The 25,356-nt window shown below is 39.9% G+C and overlaps 2 protein-coding genes across 5 annotated transcripts; both read right to left on the bottom strand.

The window, feature by feature from the left end:
• Positions 1 to 451: 451 nt before the first annotated feature.
• On the bottom strand, positions 452 to 8,675 carry LOC145893834 (uncharacterized). Of its 3 annotated transcripts, none has more exons than XM_082982196.1 (10): positions 8,557 to 8,675; positions 8,076 to 8,243; positions 7,191 to 7,280; positions 5,594 to 5,701; positions 4,088 to 4,920; positions 3,284 to 3,437; positions 2,610 to 2,813; positions 2,420 to 2,547; positions 2,079 to 2,322; positions 452 to 1,679 (listed from the first exon to the last, which is right to left on the bottom strand). In XM_082982196.1, the coding sequence occupies exons 1-10, from the start codon at positions 8,630 to 8,632 to the stop codon at positions 1,660 to 1,662; spliced, it is 2,025 nt and encodes a 674-aa protein (XP_082838322.1). In that variant the 5' UTR covers positions 8,633 to 8,675; the 3' UTR covers positions 452 to 1,659. The 3 variants fall into 3 exon arrangements, with proteins under 3 accessions (XP_082838322.1, XP_082838323.1, XP_082838324.1); XM_082982197.1 differs by having other exon boundaries at positions 8,076 to 8,246; positions 8,566 to 8,656; XM_082982198.1 differs by having other exon boundaries at positions 8,566 to 8,632.
• Positions 8,676 to 13,252: 4,577 nt separating this feature from the next.
• Positions 13,253 to 24,251, bottom strand: LOC145893835 (uncharacterized). 2 transcript variants are annotated; one of them, XM_082982199.1, is made up of 10 exons: positions 24,125 to 24,251; positions 22,902 to 23,043; positions 22,770 to 22,844; positions 21,216 to 21,323; positions 19,168 to 19,979; positions 16,530 to 16,680; positions 16,064 to 16,213; positions 15,491 to 15,618; positions 14,987 to 15,218; positions 13,253 to 14,664 (listed from the first exon to the last, which is right to left on the bottom strand). In XM_082982199.1, the coding sequence occupies exons 1-10, from the start codon at positions 24,158 to 24,160 to the stop codon at positions 14,648 to 14,650; spliced, it is 1,851 nt and encodes a 616-aa protein (XP_082838325.1). In that variant the 5' UTR covers positions 24,161 to 24,251; the 3' UTR covers positions 13,253 to 14,647. The 2 variants fall into 2 exon arrangements, with proteins under 2 accessions (XP_082838325.1, XP_082838326.1); XM_082982200.1 differs by having other exon boundaries at positions 16,064 to 16,204; positions 16,521 to 16,680.
• Positions 24,252 to 25,356: the final 1,105 nt, after the last annotated feature.

The following is a 25,356-nucleotide window of genomic DNA, read 5'->3' on the forward strand; positions in this document are numbered from 1 at the left end:
CTATGCTTTAGACCTCGGTATCGTCCGGTTGGCGCGCATTTTCTATTAATGGTGTTTCCCCCTCCCCGCTTCTTAGCTTGTGTTGTTTCTTTCGCCCCCTTTTTGCCTTTTGCTTTATGCGCGCGTGACTATTTATCGCCGTGTGGGCGTTTTTTACTTCATTATCCTGATGAAGGTTCGTTGTATAACAACCGAAACGTCCAACAAACAAGTTTTTCTTTTGCCAGACGAGCTTTTCATTACTAAGCTTTCATTTCTTAGCAACATACTATCTATTCTATAATCGCTTGTCCCAAACGTATGAAAGATAAGGTTGATTTCTTTAACCTTTTCAGCATCAATGACGGTCTGTACACAATATTGAAAACTCTAGAGACAACATTTGAGTTTATTGTAAATTGCGTCAAAGACAAAGAAACACCAAAAATTGAGAAATATAGTACAATGCATGCTAAAACAATATATCGCTAAGCTTGATAAACGACAACATCCGTGCTTGTATTATAACCATCAATTGATTACGGCGTATTGTAAATGCATCATCAGTATATACAAGCTACATGCAAAAAGCGGTTGTTGCTATTTTGTATTATTTTATTGTACCAGTTTATATAATTGCAAGACAGAATATACGCCTGTTGGTAGTTGGAAAGAACGTACGCAAAACACACAGCGAAACGATATATTAGTGGCTATGGGGATGTAAAACAGCTCAATGGATGGAAGCATTAAACAACTCATTCGCCCCATATACTCAGTATATACAATTGTAATACTTAAAGTTCAGTAATCGTATTTCGAATGAGCAAAAACCTCATCAGAAGTAAACGTGACTAATTTCTAGAGAAATGCTTACAATTGTTGTAAATGAGACATGTACAGTTGACGTTGTTCTGGAGTTCGTACAGTGGACGCATATACTATTGGATGGCCGATTGGCAACCTCAACCGATGTATCTAGTATTTAAACAAACCGTATCGAGCGTGGATTCGAAAGTCAGTGTGGCATCAATATCAGCAGGTGAATTTATCACATTGTACTATTACAGTGGCCCGTGCACATATTAAACAGCGTGTTACAACACATGCAGTTACTTGAAGTAGAAAAATGTTCTGACAAATCGAAGAAGGACCCGTAAGTGTAGAATGTTACTTCCTTGTACCAAGTATAGTTTGGAAGTAGCAGACATATCCCGGAATAGGTAGGCCGACACCCAAAACGTGACAATACGGCGATATTTCGTCAAACATGTTATGGATTGGAAGGCGAAAAGAACAATTGTACTTTGTGCACGAAATTATGAACTTCATTTGAGCGCGGATTTAAATAAGTTGCAAATGATTTCGAAAGCGAGTTGTGTAATTGTTTGCTTTAAATATTCGTTTACGCCAATTTTCGGGTCGATAGCTCGTGTGTCGGAATTTGCTCTTGTTTGTTTTAACTCCTACAAATTCCTAATCCTTATTATCATTATTTGCAACGAATTAGTCGATTGTCACTGTCACATATGCAATATGAAGGTTCGGGACTCGCAGATTGGAAGTTGATCGGAGAGTTACAAATCGACATAGGAAATACAAAATTTCTGTGCAAATATCAAGTTGTGGATGGCTGACAACAGCTTAAATGTGGTTCATCGCTTGGAAGTTTTCAGCTTGTCATGTGGCGAGGTGCAGATCTAAAAACCACATATTAATACTAAAAATGTTTTACATTCTTTTTAGAGTCAATTCCAATTGTTAAATATAAAATTCCTAAGGCATGGTGTATTCCAAACAAAGGAAAATACATTTAAGCGGTAAATTATGCGTTTTCGAATGTTTGTTACAACCTCTAAAGTTTCATCTATAATTCCCTTACATTCACTACTAACAGCATCTTTTCTATCCTATTATATATTGTTTTATATTTCTGTCATCTTTATATACAAAAACATTTTTGTTGGTTACAATTACTCAAAACGAACACAGCTTTGTTGTGGCGAAGTTTACAGCTCAACATAACAACACGAGGTGAATTTTTAGAACAAGAAAATCGACGACAAACTGTCCGAATAATAATGAAAAATGTCACCTACCACATCCATGAAAAAACAGGTCATCGATGGCAGCATCTGCTAAACTATCGCCAGGTTTGTCGACGGTTATTTCAATTACGAAAGGTTTGTTGGGTTCCAGATTGAGAACAATCGTTTCTGGAATCCATTCCTCGCTCTGGTGGCCATGAGCAGACCACTTGGTTTGCCTGGGTAATCTCTTATCAGGTCCTACACTTTCTGGCTGTTGATTCCCGAATACGAAGTTGACTTTAAGCCTCGGAGCCTGGGCGATATGATTTTACGTATGTGTGGTAAGACTGGCATGAGAATATGTCACAGGATATGAAATGCTAGGCTGTTAAACACGGTCGCATACTTACGTGAATACCGCGCAGCAAGTAGAGCATAGACATATTGCAAGAACAGCTTTGACTGGAAACTAAAAGCGGGGACCAGAATTTTGAATTTTGGATGCCAGTTGCATCAAACAGCAACACATGACCTCGATCTACAAACGGGAACAACATACATTATCATTCGACATAAAATGGATTTAGCTGAAAGCTGCACCTTCAAAATGCTTTTTGTTTGGACCGTGTGTGAGGTTTTCTCCTTCTGGCTCGTTTGCTGGCTTCCACTCATAACCGTAAAAAGGGTAATCTCGGTACCAAATGGGAACCATACCCGGAGAAATTGTCGACCACATACAAAGGGTCCCATTGCCTGTCTTGTTTTGGAAAGAGCAGCTTAGGTTTGATGATATGTTGGTTGTTTCTGAAAGAAGAAATAAATATATGACTACCTAACGTTTTATGCGCCAACCAATATCAACTTCCAGTGCGACTAATTGGCGGATCCAAACGTTTTCTCTAGTGGCAGTTACTACCCAAACTCATTGTTGCGCATTAATGATAATTTAAAATGCATGCGCCAGGCGAAGCACGCTAGTGATAAAAAAATAATCTTCGACAACCCTTTTGTCTGTCACTTCGGCGTTTTTTTCAGTGTTATAACAAATTCTAGAGTGTCGATCGCCCTGTCTGTCCCTGGGTGCGAATGCCTGCGATCCCACGGCAGTCGGGGATTCTCTGCGAGGATACCCATTATTCTGTATTGGTTTATCGTTGCCCATGCCAATTTATTATTTCATGTTTATTGTTCGTGAGCGAAGCAGTTTTTCGTGCAAAATAAAAATGTTTTGAATTACAGTCGTCAAAACTACTTGGAGTAAAATGTACACTAACCGGTTATGTTGCATTGTGGTTTAACTGACTCCAGAACCAAGTCGTCCAGTGCAATCAGTGGTACAGTTGGACGTAGGTTATTTATGTTTTCAACACTGCTGCAATAATGTTGAGCGCAGCTCGAGTTAACGGTTCCATTTCCGTCGATAATGATCTGCAGAACGTAACGATCAATAACCTGTCGAGTCACGTTGTCGCCAAACCTCAACCTTGCAGTTAACAACGCAAATGTCCATAAAAAATCATAAACAAAAGCTTCAACTTACGTAGAAACCTGGACGTTTTAAAATATTTCCAGCGTAAAATACAAACCAATGTGATTCATGAAAAAAGTCGATGCCGGCGCTTGCGAATATACCACAGCCTTAACTCATTATCCCTCTGAATCATTAGGTGTAGGTGCTACCAGAGTGGTATCATATATGCATTGTGTGCACCTTAGTGCAAATCAAAGGGCGATCGTTAATTGAGGCGGAGGCGGCATATGCTGGTTGCTTCTTGGAAACTTCGACGCCAGCCTTCCGCGCCCTGGCAAGTATTGTAAGGAGCGCGAGTTCTTGGAACTTGGTGGTGATTTACGCGCAAACTGTATTCCTGACCTGCGTTGCTCTATTTCTTTCACATATTATGTTACCCCGTTTATTCTTGCAAATTCCAGCAAACCTTCATAAAATGTCGTTACTGCAAAGCATAAATACCTAACTGCCAGTGATTCACATGTGAAAAATCACGTGACTACAGTAACTAGGTGGGCAAATGTTTATATGCATAACGACTGACACAAAATTTGATTATTCCACCTACCTGAATTTTTTTGAATTCTTTCGGTGGCAATAAATCGACTTTAACGTAAGTCCACTTCCGTGCAGGTTTCATGTCGCGAAGTTGCAACACCAACTGATCTGCGTCCACGCTCCAAATATCAACGCTACTGCCATTGCTCACGTAGGGCACGACGTACGCGCTCAATGAGAGCAAATCGCATTGCAGCAAGTACCAGAACGAGAAGATCACGTGATTCCCGCCTCCTTCGATGACGGGCGACACGAGAAGGGCACGTGACTTCCGGCCGGTGGCTTCGAACCTGAGGAAGTGCGAGTTACCAGTGGCCACCCCAACACCAACTTCCACACATGGATGGGAGTCGCCTCGCGTGTAGGTGCCGTTGTCAAGGCCGTCCACGTTCCACCAATCACACGCCACCGAGGTCTGGTTTACGATCTCCAACGAGCAAGTATTGATATCGCTGGTCGGAATTTTCGCAAAGTCCGGGGTATTGGTTTTCACAGGCCTCCGTGCGATGCTCTCAAATGACGCGCACTCATGTGACGTTACTGTAAAGCGCGCGTTTTTGTCAGGGGTTATGGTTGATTTGGACACGACGACCACACGAAAAGCGTTGCTGACGTAAACCGGCTGTTTGCTGTTGATCTGACCATAGGTGCAGCCATTGGAAGTTGTAGTGGTCACCTGGGTTGAATTGTGGGACGTGACGTAGAAGACGGATGAAAGTGGCGCGAAATTGTATGAAATGCGGAGGGTGCAGGTTTTTCGATCTTGGTAAAATGGAGGCGACACAGCAACCGATGAATAGTTAAGGCCAGGAATCATTGCAAGTTCCAGCGCCTTTTTGCCACCTGCGTCATGCAAAGCCCAGGTTATATTCATACCCATACATGTAGCAATGTTCACATGCTGTGTTACATCGAAATTTGCACAAGCACACTACTACGTCATGTTATAAGTAACTGAATTTCAATGCAATGACCTGTTCACCCATATGACGTCGTATAATCGTATTGCAAGTATATTTTCTACAATACTTTGGCAGACATAGTTTGTAACCTTCAACGTAATTTACTTTTCTGTTTAGTTACATTGTGCAGCACTTAAAAGAAAGTGTTTCCGAATAAGGTGACAATCCCAAGAAATAGTTATTTAATAACCGGTAAGCGGTGTAAGTCGTCAAGCACTGACGCACTGGCTCATTGACTGGGATTATATATGTATGTATTTTATCTAGAAACCGTGGTCTCTACGTGAGCGTGAATGCGAATCTTGTGTGCTGAATAAAGGGTCTGATCCAAAAATATTCTCTCGGGTTGTGATTATGATCCAAAACCCATTGTGCCCGGGCACCAGACCGGCAGAAGTAGCCTTGAGCCACACAATGTTTTAGGGTGTCGATCACCGATTTGGGGAAAACGCAATTATTGCAATTATCTATAATGTAACAACATCCAGTGCCAGGTGCGCAAACACCATCACTTTGTAATTGCAACACACTGTATGGAAGGCAAAGATTTTTACCTGCTGATTCGCCGTTATAGAGTTCCCAAGCATCTTGCGCACTTTCTGAACAGCTACTCGTAATGCTGATATTAGTTGAACAGCGATGGTGGAGACCATATGTTATACCTTTATGAAGAGGACAACACAAAATTAGATGCTGATGAAAAATCTAATGGTTTATTTGTTACGTATTGAAAGATAGCGATGCACAATAAATTTACCAGAAGTTGCAACGATTGATCAGCCATTAACAAATTTAACTGCTGAAATTAAAATTAAGATTCCTGCTTTCTTGGGAAAATCCTAAACACGAAACCATTTAATAAGGTCATGAAACTTTTGTTGTCATTACGTCAGTCTTCGTGGGTAAATGACTGAAAACCGAAAGTGTTTGAGAAATTTCCGCCGTTTTGTCGCCACGTTCTTGTAAATTAAGTAAGCTTCCCACAAGCCAGAATAAATCGCGAAAGAGTGAGTGCTTCCCCAATAAGTTGACAAATGTTTAATTACATCACAGCAAAACAGACTGTGTTCATTCAACCTAATACACCTGGCCCAATATAAGCGAGGTGAAAACCATTTCTCTTGAGGGGAACAACGTTTGTGCGATAACGCATCGACTTACCTTTCCCAAGAGGAAAATAACGTCTATTTATAGGCACGAAACCATTCAAGCGTGCGACTATCGAGACTTCTAAAGCAGCATACAAACAAGTTTTTTTGCCAGAGAAGTTTGGGGACTTTTTGTTGACGTCACATCATGTGAGCGCCCATGGAAATTTACGCCTCTCGCCAGTCTTTAAATGTGGCGGGAATTTAATGAGCAATAAACAAGACGTTTTGATTTCCAGAAACCGTTCCTAAGTGCTCAAAATTCCCGACAAAACGTCGTGGCGCGTTAGAAAACTTGGAGAAATACATTTTCGGACGGTACTGTCACAATTCACTGTTTCTGTTTGCGAACTTGGTAATTCAAAAGAAACTTACTACAAATTGTAAAAGTTTATCAATATGAGGTTACTTAATTATCCTGGTTTGGCACTTTTTAAGAAGACTTTTGTTTTCAAGACTGGCACGACATTCTATAATGGAGCTTTTATGGCGTTGCACTACATTAGTTAGTCGACCCTGGTGGGGTAACTAAAAGCACGTGACTCATTCAAGTAAATGTTTTTCTCCGAGTTGGGGTCAGAAACACTCATTTAACGAAGAAAACAAAAGGACACTGTGTCCAAGAGTGCTCATAGCATGAATGTTTTTTTAAATGCGTTCGACTGAAAGGACAACGTGCTTTCACCAAAAAATCACGTCTAAAACGAGACAGAGCAAATGGTTTTGGTCAAAGCAGTTCGAATGCCAAACACAAAAGAAACGTTTTCGGCGAAACGAATTTCCCCACTCTGGCCACATAGAGAACTTACTTTCTATATCACGCGCTACTGCTGTGAATATGTGGGGAACTTTCAATAATATATAAATACTTTTATGTAAGGTTTAGGCAAGTTTCAATTATCGGGCATTTTCAAATCCAAACGCTATTGCAGTTTTTTGCATTTGGCGGCGTGAGTCAGAAGAACGAGCAGACGTAAACAAAGACTACATGCAAAAGCCTTACCAATAGGTACATAAGCGGACTCGTTTGTTCCTGGACAGAAAGACAACAACCTGTCGGGTGGTGGAGCTTTCACAACAGTTGCTGACGGACCTGAAAATAGCCTTTTTTGCAATGTAAACTGTATTTGATGAATGTAAAAGTACAATTCGGGGTTGGAAAATTAGGTATTACTGTTTAATAATTCATTGAACATTCTTTTAACATTTGGAAATGAAAAAAATAAGCGATCCCGTGATAAAGTATATTCACAAAATAGGTCGAGATCAGTGGTTCTTAACCTTTTTACTCTCATTTTCTACTTTCAGTTTAAACTGAATCCTTATTTCCTACTATAGTATAATCAGGTTTTGCCAACTATCACGTCAATTTATTGACCGCATTGCATGACCAATTGGCAATTGTACGACACACAGTGAATACAGAGCAAGTCATCATTTTCCTTAAGACTACAAACAACTTTCCCAGTGGTGGGAAATTTCCAATTGGTTAAGAATCACCGATCTAGATTTACATATGCCATTGGTCTATTGACAATTACATTATAATGTTAATTCTGTTGTGGAATCAGTGGTGCGCAAATTTATTGCTTGTCAACAACGTTGTGCACGAGGCTTTCAAAACCCAACTCAGCATATTTTGTAATGTGTGTTTATAAATGTAATATGCGGGTTGAAGATTTGGGGTCGCACTACAAACAATGCTGCGATGCTAAGCAAGAAAACACACGCCAAGCAACCAGTTCAACATGATGTGGACAAGCTTATAGGTCTATACACACGCGACGTGTTTACTGGGGTGATAAATAATTACCGAAAAAGCCCGTGCTTAACTGCAACGCACTAATTATAATCGACGCGGCATGTTCCGTGTATTTAGGGGACTTACCTGATGCGCTTAAAGTTACAGCCAGCACCACAACCAACAAGATTAAGATCGCAAGAATACATGCTGTAATGATGATGATCGTTTTACGGTTTCCATTTGGTCTTGGAAATGTCCTTGGTGATTTGGTGGAGGGTGAAGGTGACAGAAGGTTGTCGCTTGTTTTGTGATCTACTGATTGGTAGACCGGTTTAAACATACACGCCTTATTGCAATACTTTCCAACTTCCGCCAAATAAAAACACTGTGTGTCACGTTTTGTTATGCACTTCTTATGGGTTCTTAGAACGATCGGTTACGACATATAGTCTGTGTATATATTGTACACGCACAGCAGCATAACATAACAACACAACTATTGTAGACCTGCGTCATTTATTAAACTATTTGTCGGCCGACTTAATGTAAGTAGGCAACAATAAGTATGGGTAGTTTGTAATATAATTTTGGCATAAGGTCTTGGCAAACCATGCAATTAACTCACCCAACCTACTTTCATGTCCAGGCTGCGCAATGAAAACACTTGTCTGCTGCGGAGAATGTCCATTTGTTTCAGCCATACTCAACTCAGGTCATTACAAAATAAACTACAGTCGTAAACCTATCGTACGCACAAAAAATATTGCAATTTCTCACAGACCTTGTATACGTTTCAAGTGCTTCTAAACTAAATACATTGGCTGCTTGATTTACATTGGTTGCTTACGAATAACCCAAGCCTGGTACTGCTAAGACCTATAGTATATCACACCATGCTTCCTGAAGGCATTCGCCTCGTTTATAACTTCCTTAATCTAACAGTTCGCTGCCGCGGTGCCGCTGGTGCGGTCAGCAAACGACGAAGAAGGGTTAGAAGTGTCAGACCCATACACGCAGTTCAACGCACTTTTCTCGCGCCAAAAATGATGTATCTTGTATGATGCGCCACTATCCAGCCAATAAACAAAGAAAGCTGTGCATGTGGTCACATATTGATATGCATGCGACGGCTAATAGGCGATCGTGACTTGACTTTTAGTGCTCGTCGCATTTCCGACGTCCATGCAGGCGCCTTCTTACGTCAGGCAAAACTTGTCATCACCGCATAAATAGAGACGGTGCACTTTTCCAGTCAAAAGTCAGACATACGAAGTCGCACAACACTAAAACTGTATATCATTGGTTGGGGACGATTTTAATTCATTTTTAAATATAGGATTTAGAAGTCTGATCTGTGGCCAATATATGAACATCCCCGTCCAGGTGACGACTGATTTTGGTAATTTAACGCTACATAAGGGGCAGTGACATTAATAAAAGCGCTGGGAGCAAATTGTTATCTCAGATGCAAGATGTCGCCATCTGGATTTTGATTTGTTATTCAGGATCGCGTCCATTGTTTCAGTCTTGACCGAAGACACTTGGTGGAACAATTTGCGACATCTTAAGCTTTATGCTTTTCCTTTGCATATCTGAATCAATTCGAGTGTTTAAGTCGGTTTTCCTTTCCAGGACTATTTCGATTGTGCGCAGGATGTAGAAGTCGCATTCAGCTGTCCGAACGCTTTTATCAAACTTTGCACCAACGTGAATCGCCTTAGAAGTCTTAGGCACATTTCGTCATCCGCAGAAATCGTGCCGAAATTAACTGCCAGCAAACATTTGACACCAATGCTCAGAACAACAAACGGCAAATTTCAGTACTTCGACGACGTTTGGATACAAAAACAACATATTGTTTATTGGTCATTAAATTCAATCAACCGTTTTTTTTTCAATTAAAACGCAAGAATTTCTGTCCAGCTAAAATTGTCTGTGGGGAAATCTCTCGATCAATTGCAATCGAATAAAAGGCAATTCATTACCGGGGATAAAACGTTAGAAAATAAAATCGGTAGGAAAAATAACAGTATCACGTTGGCTGTGGGTGGGGAACAACATTTCAAAGAATGCGATCAATAAAACATGCCGACGATTGTTGGTTGACTCAATAATTAATGTAGAGACCGTGGTTGCTCAACTGAGTTATGTTGCCGCTCTGAATCGGCGTATAGCTAAGCTCTATACATCCGCTCGTTTGCAGCATTCAGGTCAGGCAAGGTGCTGCAAAATGAATCGCATTCTGCCGCCTCACTCCCCGCAAGAAACAAGTATAGGTTTTCACCAAGCAAGGCATTCTGCTCCGGGAACAACTTTGCTTGCAAAACTGCTGCTGACTTCACGCAATTAGAAATAATCTCGTAGTGTATTTATTCAATGAATGCCTGAGAATTTGGTTTCCCTTTCGGTTTATTCGTTAAACCAAGCAATAACGTCCACATCTGCCATCAACCACTGTAGGTTAAAAATACATTGTAACGTATTTGTTACTGCTCGATTACGTATTTGTAACTGCTCGATTTATAAACATTTCAACACAGTCTCGAGGCGCTTCCCTGTAAGTTGACTTTTTCCACGGTACAGTAAACAATGGCCAACATGAGCTCCATCTGAACAATGCGGCATTACACTAGCCCTAAGTGAATGTTTCGCCTGCTGATGACGCGAATTACTGGCGGAATCACGATTTCCTCTTTGCTAGTGCCCTATGCCAACTTTACCCGCTAACACTACAGCAACGCTGCTTCATCTGCCGAGCATGCAGCATACGTGGTTCTTAGTTTTCATAATATATGGCCTTGCAGATCAAATCGTGTACTTCGTGATTCGTATTTAGGTGTTCTTTTCGAAAAGAATCGATTTGCTGCTTTGGCCTTTGCAAAGTCGCCCAGTAACTTATCAATTGCCTCCGATAACACCGAATGCGACAATACAATCAATTCAGTTACACATCTATTTCTAGAATCGCTTGTTCCCATCTGGTCCCATTCACATCGCAGCTGTACCGTGATTTCTTCAGGGTTGAAATGATTCTACATTTTTATGATAGAATTATTTATGGAGAGTTTTGTCGGAGGACCTTTTGTCGGAGAACCCTTTCAAAACGTGCTGACATTTTAACCTCACATCAGGCATTCGTCAAAAGTTTCCGATTGTGAATGCTAACATGAACTTTTTAAAGCAATGTTTAGGTGTGAAAATTCCGTTGAAACAATAAATGATTTTGACGTTAAACGCCTCTGCAACTGGGACGTATGTCGGATCTTCAGTGACGTAACGTAATGCCGAAAAGTCTGTGGGTCCTATTACGTCATAAAGTCCCATAGTTTGAGAATGCTTTCATATCAGTTACAAGCAAGAAAACGCTTTATCTTTCATCAAGCAACATATAGGGTCTTGCGTCAGACAAAGATTTTCGTTTTCGTGGCGGTTTCGACTAAACAGCTGATTAATCGGAGTCTTTTTTCGCGGAAGCCACGCGATAGAATATGGCCGGGTTGCATGCAAACAGATAGGGCCGGGATATGGATGGCAAACTCCCGCGGACGCATCGTGTTGCCTCGTATCCGCATCTGTTTGCATCAAATGAGACTCAATTAATCACAATCGACAACCCACCGTCCCTAATCGAAGGTACTGGAAATCGAAATTGTTTGTGATTTGAGAAAGGCATCTTTGCTTAGCAATGGATCACAAAGTGTTTTAAATTTGTAGAAACCTTTACGTCACTTTTGACCTCCATTAGCCCACTAACCTTTCTGTCCCAAATTCGCCTGTTGGAGTTAATATTACGTCTTAAAGGACCGAAGAGATCGAAGGTCAATAAATCTGCCTTTTTTCAAATAAAATATATACCTTGTGCTTCGTCCGAACTCTTAATTCTATAAAGAGCTTTTATATCATAATCAAGTAAATATTTTACACGAATGATGCGCAAAACGGGTAAGTAGGACTACAATTGCGGATAACTATATTTAAACTGAAGAAAATAGAAAAATAAGCCAGTGTCTATAAATGAAATGAATAAATTCCCTTGCAAATCCTGTATTTGGGAAATTGATATGCCATAATAACACAGCTGATATTCCACTACGGATGATAAGGTTTTGATAACTAACAATTAAATGTCAGTTTGGCAGGGACAAGCAATCCTGTTAACCTGGCTAAAGTCTGCGTTTCAGAATTGAGTTGGTCAATATCGAAATGTAAGTGATGTATTTCAAAAGGCCGTGTCAAAGCGGTTGAATGCGTCGCTTCAATAACACGGGGAATGAAATGGAAAATAAAGTTTCGTTAGTTACGGAATAAGAACGGTTTTAAATGCAACGGAGTTCTGTGGCTTAGTAACATGTGTAATATATCATATATAAGCAATGCAGGCAATATAATGTTTTTGGTAACAACGTATCAGGAACTACATATTTACAGTGGAAGTCTTAGACTGCGTGGTCGTTTGGCAGGCAAGATTGTAGTATAGTCTCCAAAGCTGTACTGATAGGACCTAAAGTTAAAACAATTGTTACTGTATGCAGTTCACTTATTTTGCTTCGCCAAACGCAAGTTGTCGAATTGCTCCACTGGTTTGAATGAGACATGAACTATTTAAAGCACTGTGAGTAATTACATCCTAGTTCGTGGGTAACTCCGCTGTCATAAACGTGAAACAACATTGCAAGCATGATTTTTGTTGCGTATCGCGTGCCATTCAACCTTGTGGTATACTAAGGAACTTGCGCTGTGCGCCATCGGGTGGCGGGATTTGTTTACATTACTGTTCGGTGGTGAATCATACTACATGTCCAGGTACTGATGAATTTAGTACAATAAATACTTTTGAAATGAGTTTCTAGTTTCACGGAATCCAAAGTAACGAATGCACCATTCGTTAAGTTTACCTCAGTTTCACAGGTTGGACATTCATGCTCTGGTCTACTATATGTACATATGACTTCATTACATCACTTAGTTTCAATGAGACAGTTAAAAGCAATGTTAGGAACATAACTTGCGGTGTATATTTACTTTGCAAATGTTTCAACACCGCCTCAAGTTTATTGAACTGATTATACGTAGCTTCATTTTGTTGCTCATTTTAACAAAAAACGTTAAACATTCCCCACAGTTCATCACTTTTTACGAGACCCCGGACAAATTTAATAACCTCTGTACTGATCTATGCGATTCCATTGTAACTTGATCCACTAAGAGGTATGCTGTGAATGTTGGATCGAGACAAAACAGAGATTCGGACAAAACGGGCTTTTTAATTGCACATAACGAGTAAAAAGCTTAATTACGGAACTTGTAGAAAATGTACCGACGCAGTAGAAAACAAACAAAACACATGGCGAAGTGCTGTGGGAAGCTTTTTAGGTTCTCAATATATTGTTTTTAGTAAGTTTGACTAAGCTTCAATCGTATTTCTATTTTTCAAGTTTCACGAACGAGTATGAATTGTTTCACTTCCACTAAAAATAAAAACCACGATGTTAGTAAAAAAACTGTAGGATGTGTTCTTGATTTAGTTACTAGGTAGTTTTTGTCTTAAAAAAAACAACTCCACAACTTTCAGAGGCAGAAGCAAACGAAAAAACGTCAAAGCAGAAGCATGGCTTGAAAAAAAGGAAAAACTGTTCGCAGCGAGGAGGGGCTGGTGGCAATAATATGCAAATTTATTATTCAACGAGTTTGATGAGTAAAAGTTTCGAGAGGAAATTTTTCCGCATGCTAATTACAATGTGCAATTTGATCCGCGTAGTAGCTGTACTGGTTTGGTGTTTGCATGTACAACACGTGCAGACGTTTACTTTGGGACAAGTAAACGTTTCACTGGATCTTTGTTTGTAGTTCTTGAAGAGGACTAAAAAAAGGAAGGACTTTTTTCGTAAAAGATTAAGCAAGACACTTTTGTTCGTTTGAAATAGAGAAAAAAACAAAATAACTACTAGTCAAGGCAAATTGTAACCTGTAAGTTTTAGATAAAGTTTCAAGATATTAACTTTCATCAAATAGGGAACCGGCATGCAAAATCAAATCTTGTTCCTTGCTAATTTCCCGTAATTTATCCATTTTGTTTTCAGGTGGAGTCAACATTTGCACCCACATAACAACAGGTAAAGAACGTTGCGAGAAAACCACAACAGCAGTACACAAGTCTACAGGCGTGTCAAACGAACCGCACAGGTCTTTGGTGATGAAGTATCGTATCAGCAACCTGTACTATCCCCGGTATCGTTGGGTATGAGGTAGTAGGAGGGAAAGAAGAGTATGCTTGATGATAGCTGGTGTTTGTAATGTGATAGGTACATCAGTATGAAATCATGAATGTGCATCATGTGTTATTGGAAGTGACATGGCTGTTGAAAAACTCCTCCGAAGATTGACACGGATGTGTGACAATAGCTTTGGAAATAAAGGAATGTTGAGTATGTGATCTTTTCATTAGGGAAAGGTAGGTGTTTTCGCCGTGTCCATTTTCCCAAATCGTTATCACAGTGTACGTTAAGTCTTTGCGAAGGTAATGTTGTTCTCTGTACATATGGTGCCAACTCTGTACATCACCTCGATAGATTTGTGATCATGGCAAACCTCTTGCATTAGGTCGTGCCTTTGTACAGGATGTTTAGGTGAGTGATTCTGTCCGGTTTCCAGTATTTGAGACACTGCACCGACGTCTTGTCTGTATGGCTTTATAATTTGGGTGGTGACGTACAACCTCAGTGATGACTAATGTCTAAAAAAAGATAACCGTTGAATTTTTTTTGCTGGAGGACGCGTTGGTGAAAGTAATAATTTATTGGTAATATTCTTTCCAATATCGTTTAATGAACTCTGGTGCAATGGCACCAGTCTAAATGCACAAACACTGTGGCAAGCCTAAAAATGTACAAAAGTGTGGCAAGTGTAAGATCTTCTCTGTTATCTGATAATCTATATTCAGATAAATATATTTCGCTCACATTGGTGTGTCTTAAAATAGTTTTTCATAATTAAGATGGCGACAATCATATAATACCAAGTCTGTGATTGCGAAACCACACGTTTTTTGAACTAACCGCAATTCTTGAACTGGAAGTCATCGATATATACCGCGCTACCAGGGTTGATGATCGGGTAACCAGCTCTCATTTCCACTTGAAACGGTTGCTTTGTGTTCAGGTTTAACACGATTTCTGACGTCAACCACTTGTTGGTGTGAAGTCCGTGAAACCACCACTGTCTCACCAGAGGGCGCTGCTGATCTTTTATGTTGGCGCCCAACACTAAATTAATTTCCAATCGAGGAATCTACAATGTGATATAAAATGAAATGAATGCAAAGCGTTCATCTAAGAAAGAAACGGCAATCCAAGTGATACGCGAGCACCTTTCCGTAATTTGCGGCTATAGTTCGAATTTAAAAAAATCGTAATTGATCACAAAATGTTTGTTACTTCATCCCCTAGGTTACTTTGTAACACTAAATTGGTACGCAGCCACAAAAAGGTTGGCAATCACTGATTTAAGGCATTGAAAACAGAAGAAATCAACATTAACTGTATTAAGTATTAGTCACTCACCAAAGGTCCCATGATGTAGTAACTAAACGACAAATCGCATGAGCAGTTACTATTTGCCACGACAAGTGGGCTTCTGAAGTGTGTGATGGATGTGTCAGAAATGGAAAGGTGAAGTCGTTTTCCAGTTGCTACAACAACAAAAATTGAATGAATTGTAAAAAGGTTATGACTCGAAACAGTTTGACAGGAAAAATGATTTAATTAAATACCAGCTAATATTTCGTGCAATTAAAACCTAGTACAATTTTAAATTTGTTTTTGTTTTTGTTACAATCCTGCTAATACGTGCTTAGGATTAGGTCTCTACAACTAAAAAACAAAAACTTTGTTCAGGTTGTTGTACATGCCATCAATACTACGACAGGATTTAACAAAATTGTCCTGCGAAGGTCGCCAGAGTTCGTTCTGACGTTAAATGCGTCCGATTTTTTCACCACTATGTGTGACTATAGTAAACGGACAATTGTTAGTAACCTATATTATTCATTTCATTTTCTTAATAGCCATAGTATAGTATTTCTTTGCTTAAACATATTTGCATAAAATGACTTTATTCAAAAAGCTAAAAAATACCGTTGAAAAGATCTCCCTCATGTATTTTCCACGGTTGCATTCCGAATGTTTCACAGTGGCGAATCGCACAGAAAGCAGTCCAATTACAAAACGTCGACTTGTTTTCGCTCGTTTCAAACTTGCAGTCGAGATTCGCTGGAACTTTGCCATCTAAAATGTTTTAAGACATTAAAGTGCATCAGTTTGAGTGTGAACACTGTGATTCTTATGTAACGCATGCTTTTAGGTATTGGCAAGTTTTTACTAAAAAGTCATTGCTGTATTCAAAGAATTTGATGGTTTTTACGCTTTAGCTGCAAAGCCTGATGTCAAAGTCAAATACGATGCGAAAGGTGCACCTTGCTATAAAATGGAAGCACACAGAGATGTAATATATTTCATTTAAGCGAATTGTACAGGTGTTTTCAATACGGGTAAAGAAATGAAAAATAGTTTTCAAAAAATCAAAGAAGGCAACGGCTCTTACTTGTCAATGTACACTGTTCGTTGAGCGATTCTACAACAAGATTGTCGAGCACCACAAGTGGGTTTTCGGGGATTTGTAACGTCCCACGTAGCATGTAACAAAGGTGGTTGGCGCAAGTACCGTTGTTTGGTAAGATTCCTTCGACCATGACCTGCGCAAACAATAAATAATAAACTTATAGCACTGCATTTTCACAGAAAAAAGAGCAAATTTTGTGATGATTTTTAAGAGATTAAGTGCCGACTTGCTTAAGTTGGGAGCCCGCTAAGTTGTTTACAATTTGGCATTGTTTCCAATTTGCAGCGTAAACCCGATCCCAAACTCCTGAATGTTTGCATAGCTTTTGTTGTTGTGCGTTTTCTGCAGTAGATGGTTTAAATTTACCAAGTTACGTGTTAATTTCCGTAACCAACATATTTCATACGAACAGAACTCACAAATTATGTCATCAGTTTTGTTTGGTATCAATTAACCACCAACTGGATTGCTAACAGTCAAAAGTCAAACTTCACAATTTCCTTGAACTTAAAAAAAACAAGCGCGAACTCTCAATCGATTTAAAATCATTTTCCCCTTTAAATCCAGCTATCTCGATATACGGACCAAGATATTGTCAGCTTAAGAGTAAAATCGTAACAGGATATGGAAATTATGAGCTTATCTGCCGTTTTATAGAATCCCGGTTAAAGGCATTTACTGTTCCAGAAACAGAAGCAGGAAATCTCCTTCAGCAAAAAGTAGTTCAAGCATTGTTTTCAAACGTTTTTAAATTCAGAGTTCAGCGCTTTCAATTTTGGGTGTGCTAACGCCAGGTAACAAGGGATTGATGACCGGACGCGTGACAATGGCAAGGAAATCGCTCTCTCTTCCGATTTTCCCGCTTTGAATACACAAACACCGGTGCGGTGACACCATGCGTCAGGTTAGCCCACACTAACCATTTGTTTTGGATGCTGAGGGCGTGTCTTTGTAAACACATATCAGGGCCCTTGGCGGGTAAACGATATACATATAGAACATGCTTATATAAAGCTTAACCGGCAAATAAGCACGTGATACGTATATAACGTATGCATAAGTTGCGCCCTTTCGCGTAAAAATACAAAAATAGTAAAACAATCGCGTTAAAATGTTATTTTACACAATAGGGTTTTTTAAATTTCTCTTTCTGCTATCAATACCAACGTAACTGTGCCAAAGAGCGCCGAAATAAGTTCGCATATTCCTTGACGCAAAACATTTAAAAAAATGTAAAATTTATTAGCGCTTGGAGAAGGATCGATTTTGCAGTCGCAAGTCTGGCCGCGATCGAAACGGATCTTTTCAACGAAATTCCCGCTTTGGAAAGTGGTTGATGTCGTGCTTCAATTGTTACTGTAGCGTGTTTATTCTTCCGTTGTTTTAAGAGGGGCCGACCAAGCAAACACGGCAACGCCGAGATCAAAAGATTCAATGAACATCTAACTTCACGCTTATTTTACGAGCCTTTTCTATCAGTGGTTTGTAATTTGTGTTGTCGTACCCCCCTATGATGACGTTACAGTACTCGTAGACTCTTGTCGCAAAAATTTAACAGACTCGATTGAACTGCTGTAATTAAACATGTTTCCAGGCCAATTGGAAAAATGTTTTCAAAGCAGAAATTTATCAATCATGTGGCACGCGTATTAAAAAGTGGCCTTAGATGCCCTTACAACGCTATGCGGACCCGAGGTTTAGAACCGATGCACTACATGAAAGCCAAAGGCAATTCTGTCAGAACATAAAGAATATGAAATCCTGTAGTAATTTTGGTTGAAAACAATTAGGGGGGTCTAGTTTGCACGAAATGTGTACAAATTTTAACAAATCTGTAATTTTGTTAGAAACCTTATTCAACATTATAAGCGTTGAGGAAGAACTTACAGCATCATACCAAAAGCAAACTTTTACAATAGGATAAAGCTCCAGACAAGTCCCACGTGCTTTTGTCCTAATAGGTCATGAAGTCATTAGTTTTGTTGCAGTTAAATTTTTGGAGGAGAGTAGAACGTTATAATGGGTTTAGGCCAATCTTACAAGCCAATTGCACACAGTTGGCACAAAGGGCTTTGCGACAGAGAGACGTTTTAATCGATAAACAGGCATGCATGCCAAGCGAGAAGATCGTCTGTTCGCTAATGGCGTCGCGTTGTATCGTTGACTTGCAAATTTTTCTCACAGAAGTCCTAATGATTAAACAACGGCATAAAACAGAACTCAATGGGAAACCTTCAAGTTAGTGAGATGGAGACCTATTCCGTGCGTACAACTTTGTACAACGTGCCGCAATTTTATGAGCAAAGATCTCAAGGTAACTTCTTGACGTTCGGAATTAAAAATTTATGAATAGTCTTAGCATTGCCATTAAAGGGCCTTGCAATGCAGGTGGGCGGTTGTGGCCGGAGACTCGAGCATTTGCATACTGCGTGTGATAAATTAATGTTGGAAATGTTCCATTTTAAAATTTAATAAATAGGCATTACTCAACGTTACGTGATGCAAAATTAACTATGCATTGGAAATTTATCTGGAAAACCTGTAACATTTTGTATGGATAAAAGAGACAAAGAAATCTTCAAAAAGAATAAAACGGTTGATGCCTATTTACCAAACTTACCCGAAACCATTTGTAGGATGCTGGTACTGGTAGTTTGTAAGACTGGTAATGCCATCCGTTCGATTGCGACGGATTACGTATTTGGGCCACCATCACGCCTTCATGTGGTCCTGCATTGGGCCCAAAGTCGTCGTGAGGAGCCAAGAAAACGCGAATTGACGGTCCGGTGCATTTTACCATATACCAGAACGAAAAGAGAACGTGAGTCGCTCCTCCTTCGATGATAGGAGAAACAAGTCTTCCACGTGACTTGCTGGCTTTTCCATTGGCCGAAAGCGCAAGAAACCAAGTGTGACTTTCCTGCTGCCTCAACCCGCTTTGCACACAAGGGTGCGTGTCCACATGATTGAAAACATCCGTGTTGTCGTCACGCAAGCGCAGCCAATCACATTGCATCGCGGTTTGATTGACGATTTCCAGCGTGCATTCGCTGCGAGTGCCGCGGAGAAGCCGTTTCTGAGTTGGCGGCGTTGCGTCACCGAACCGACGTAAATTCTCGAAGGTGCCGCAGGCATGTGACGTCACAGTGGCGCTGGCATTTTCTGTTATAATCGGCGATGTCGAAGCGACAACAAAGCGTATCGTTTCGTTGGTTGGGACGAATTCAAAAATACAACCGGGTGAATTGGGATATGCGTTCAACGGTAGTACCCTAGATGATGTGATGACAAACGTTTGAATTAGACCTTGAGTTCGAAAGTTAAACGTGAAGTGAAAGTTGCAAACTCCTGGACGGGGAGTAAAAAACGGCGACACAACGATTGATGTGAAACTTGCGTTGCTTTCCACCATTTTTGATGCAATATTCCAATCTGAAAATAAAACGTATTAGATAGCTGACAACTATGTATCTGTTAATTGCAGTTTCCTGCGTTTTAACAAGTATTTTAATCTCATCTATATGTAGATAAATTTTCATCTTTTTTTTGAAGTAAAGATTTTGGGGTCTTTTAAGCGATTTCGGTAGAAAGCGTACAGCAGCAAAACCAAGCGAGCTAATACATTTGCATCCTGCGCGATACCAAGAATTATTTACTTCCACTCGTTGTTGATTTGTAAAGAGGAAGTTTGCTACATTGCATTAGTGCAGATCGCATCAGTTATTTTCAATTAAAGGATCAGATCGCGGATGTTTAACAGCAAAAAGTCTCACGCATCCGTAAGTTTTGTGCTGCTATTTAGATGATCGTTTGAATGTAAGGTCAATAAGAGGGCAGACAGAAGAGATCTGCGAAATACATTATCGCCGTACAACTTTAGTTAAAATTGCTGTCGAGGATTTGTGCAACATCCGTTTTACTGTCCTTGCTTTTAAAATACTTTAAATTTCTAAAATCTCTTTTCAGTTCTTCATCGCTGAAATAATTTTTGTGACCTGAACGTTTGAAATTGTCCAAAATATCTCTTTGTCAGTTGTTTGACGCCGTAACGAATCAAACTGAAGTAAAGATTTTTGCGCTCAGGACACCACGCATGACACAACCCAAGCGTGGGGCGCGACTAAAGGCCAAACGTCAGTGGGGCGCGATACACTCATCAAGGTGCGCGTCTCGTGAGGTTTGCTGACTCGGTTGGCTTCATATGGAAAGTCGAACGGACATCGTTCATTGGCGCGGCAAAGATAGCGTGGTTGATTAAACTATTACCGTCATTCCATTGGGATTTAGTGGTCTTGCTACATACAAGGTAATTCACGCGCACTGCGTCCAGTTCGCGAATAAAAAATGTACTCGGGCTGGGAAAAGTTATATCGCAATAAATCAGATTGTCAAGTTTTTCGGATGACGCATCGCTCTTAGATGGTTCTTTTTCTATGAAACCTGTTTGTCAATTAATTCAGTGATTTGGCCATAATTTTGCTTTCTGCTTTTGGTGCAATAAAAAATTTTTGTTTGTATTTTGTAGTTTGCAGAATTTATGTGCTTTTTTAATTGCTATCTGCTTGACTCCTGTTGATGCTTATTTTTACCTTTATGGCCACAATTCAAACAAATAGCAGATATTTATTGTAATGTTTTATGACGCTTTTGCAACGTGCATTTATTTACCTGGCGATTGAAAAGAGAAGAATCTCCAGGCTGGGGTTCCGCTGCTACCACAGTTTTCAACCACGCTCACAGCATTTGAACATGGACTGTGCAAGTTAGAGGAAGTTTCTATTTGAAAGAATGAAAAAAATAAATACAATTTTGCCTCGAAATTTAGAACTAGATCTTTAATACAAAGACAATATTCAAAGTGCTTAATTTCTTACAGTCTCAGCAGCTCGTTGAATACAAACTATTACACACTTAAAGGAATGCACTATGTTATTTTGAAATAAAAACAGTTTACAGCTATACAGACAAAAATGTTCACACGCGCTAACTGTCAGACAGAAGTCGTGATGTAAGTGACCTTTAATCATGTGTACACACATTTGTAAAGACGCAATGATTGACACAATGGCATCGCAACATTTAACCCTTTTGATGTGGTCTTCCTTATCTGTCGTCTGTGCTCTGCATAGTAACGTTATTGCGACAAGACTTTTAGTGTTGTAGTGTTACATTCTGCTTGATGGTGTTTGGGCCAGGATAGCGTCATAAATCGTTCAATTCGTCTGCATATTGTTTTTTTTTGTACACAACGTAGGGTAGGATTTTAGTTTTTGTTTGTAAATGACATAAATGTAAATGTGTAAACTGCTGTAAATGTTAAATTTCCATCGAATTTCCATCATTTCCTATTTTGCCCTAATGGAAAAATCGACAAATATTAGACAAAAAGACAAAACTTATCGACCCTATTTCACACAGGATTGCGCAACACAAGTCCTCCCTTAAATGGAAATCGCAATTACATGCGATTGCTACTTTGTCATCATCGCCACAGTCATTAGCCGCGAACAATGGCAGAAGTCAAACAACTGGCTTTTAATGCTGCTGTTGTGGCCAAATGATCGACCGAGTTTCCGAAGATGAGATGACCATGCAGACACCACACAACATGTGGGGTCAACTATTTTGAGAAGCAACGCATGAAAGCATTTGGTTATCTTAAAGTGATTGAATTGGCCTTTTAAACAATAGTAAAAGAAAAAAGCTGATTCAATGACATTACAGTTGAGCTGAAACTTGTGAACTTGTTTGAACTCCCCAATATGCTGACTACATAAATCAATAACAAATTAAAAAATACACTCCGGCTCGTATGGACACCACTGCGTTGTAATTATGCCGATGTCGTGTTGAAGTTGGGAAACTATACATCAGGTTGTCAAGTTTTCAAAGAACCCATCACCCTTGTCTTCTTTGTAATGTGTATATTTGCATTGCATGAAGTAAAAACACTTTTCAACCTTGTATGTCACAAATTTATAGGCTGTGGGTGCAATTTCCCATTAACAAGCAAAACCTTTAACAGATGTAGTTATTGGCAACGCCATTGATTCAGAAACATCCCACCTAATGTCAACATGCGATAGTCTCAGATAAAGGTACAAAGAAACTTTTAAACTTGTACAATGCTATTTGGAAAAATCGGGTTTAACCTCAAGGAGGCATAATATCACACCCTAATTTGCATGCAATTTGTATCAGCATGCACTTGCGAAAACCTACCTAAAATCACGGTTTCGTTAACAGAACAGAGGAGGTTGTTGCTTGAGGTACTTCCGCTTGCGTCTCCCGGACGAGCTGTACGTAAACAACAGGTGAAAATCATCACGAGTTTCAGTGGTAGGTGGAACTTACGTTGAAGAGTGACCGCGATGACGACCAGAGCTACGAGGAAGAGAAAGAAAACAACCACGAGGCAGACGATCAAGCGCTTCGAAACCATCATTCGTTGCTTGCTTTTCTTTTTCGCTACGCTGGTGTACTCCACATTCAGATTCTGTAACGCACGACGATAGTTAAAATGCAAATTTGTGTGCTCCGACAGGAGGGGGAACTCCTTTCGTACAAAGTCGACACGTTCATGCGAAAACGTGTTGTTGAATTTACTCCTAATGATCAGCAGAAAGATTCCAATGAGCCAATGAAGGACTTATACGGGTTGGTCGTCATTGGCCATCTGTACGCAAAATGCTAATACGATTTGGAAAGTTGTTGCAAGCATTGTTTCCATGTCGCTATTAAATAAAATAACATAACATAATAATAGTGCCCTTAATTCTCAACTGATTTACATGTTATTTTACGACTGATGTTAATTTAAACAAAAAAAAGTAGAACCGATGGCACTTTACAAAGATGTACACGTGCACATTTTCGCATTTGTGAAACTCGGTCCTTACTTGATATCGTGTTGGTTGGTTTCAGAGATACATAAATTAGAGGTAAGCGCAGCGGAGACGAATGCCATTTTACTGGGAAAACTTTGGACCACGTATAGAGCTTCCGCGTGGCTCAAAGTGCCGTATGGAATTTGTCGCATCTACTAAACCTATGTGACACTTTAGGCTGTGTATCACATGTTATTGTTTATCAAATGATTAATGACACAAATGACGTCTTTGTCCCGACACGAAACACCCTCTTATCTATCTGTTATTGCATTGTTCCATGGAAAAGAAAGACCATTACTCAACGAAACTTCCATTCATAAAATTACTGTTAGGTGGTTTCCAACTGTTTACTGAACCCAGCGGCGTGGTTTCCCTTTTGTTTCAAGTGGTATAGTTTTCGGGTCAAGCGCTATTAGGTCAATTGCACCGTTCTGTCGTGCCATGATATTCGGTGTGTCCAGGCTCATTTAATCGCTCTAATTAGGGGTTGTAAGTTGCAAGATTCTTTAAAAACGCGATTTTTATTGACTATAACAAACCGGACAACACGGCCTAAAATTATACATAAGCTTTGTAGTTTAGGCTCTGACTAACCATTGTAAGTGTAACGCAATGTAAATACGGTTGTTAACTGATAAATAAAACGACTTTTACGTTAACAAAAACTATGACAGTTAAAGAACTTACAGTTTCTATGGCTTGACCATTGCTCATCATTTCCATGAGGAAGAAATATCTTGTGCTGATATGAACCGAGAAACGTCCGTCGACTTCAACAGATTATTACAAAGGCCATTACAACATCTGCGAAACTAAAGGCACAACATAGTAAAAAACGCGAATGTATGGCAAGCAGTTAGTCTATGTCAAACAAGGGCGACAACACAGCTCTTTTGTCAAAGCTGATTGTCATACTACATCGGTACTGACGCTGGATTGTTTACGTTTTGTAAACGAGGAACCTGCAATGGCTGCGTCACTAAAGACTACTTCCAACGAGCGTGCAACAGTCAAATACAAGTTAGGATGCAGTTCTAAAATGCCCACCACCACTCGTTACACTGGCCTTCCCTTTGTCGCAGTATAATTGTCTCCCAACGGAGTAAAACTTCTTTTTTGCTGTCTGCACCGCCGTGGTGATGAGAAACATAGGTTTAATTAGTAAACTTTTCTCGCTCATACCGAGACATTCTTACAGTCTCTCCTTGATAATAAAAAAAATATTCTGCTGTTTAACGCACTGCACATCAATGTTGTTACCTCTACCATAAACAAACTAGCGCTCAACAATTTCACCACTAATTTGTGTTTGTGAAAAAGATAAAAAACCGGAGACATGAGAACGTCCGGTTAACCGCTTACATCAACCGCAACTACTGAACTCGTGCTGGGCGCGGCTCTACCTTACAAACAGTTTCGCTTTTGTCCCCGCCTTTTATCGAACAACTGTCCGCAAAGTGCTTGCAAACTACTGTTTTGGGGCATGGCAGGTTGCAAATTACACTGAAGCGATAGCTTGGCAGGAAAGGCCCTGGTTTAACCAGAAACGTCAAGTCAATCACGCGCGCGCCCAACATCTACCTTTTGTTTGCGCAAGTTCCTTTCGAGTGGCTGTAACTTATCGAGCGCACATTCGACAACTAGATCTGCATGACACAGAGAGTTCACGTCAGAGCGACAGCCAAGCATCCAACAGTCGAAGTCATGAGCGCGAACAAAACATCTGCTGTCAACAGGAAAGTTTGCGGCGATTGTTCAACAGAAGTGTAAATGCGAACGTACAATTTTACGTCTATCCGCTGATCAGTCGGGAAGTAAACACAGCGAATAGTCAGGAACTGCGATATCACCTCAAGCCCAACCTTGAAAACATGCGTAATGGTGGTGCAGATCACGCGACCTGTAGTATGCTGCAATCC

This window comes from Ascidia mentula, chromosome 3 (assembly GCF_947561715.1).
Source record: "Ascidia mentula chromosome 3, kaAscMent1.1, whole genome shotgun sequence".
Lineage (NCBI taxonomy): Eukaryota > Metazoa > Chordata > Ascidiacea > Phlebobranchia > Ascidiidae > Ascidia > Ascidia mentula.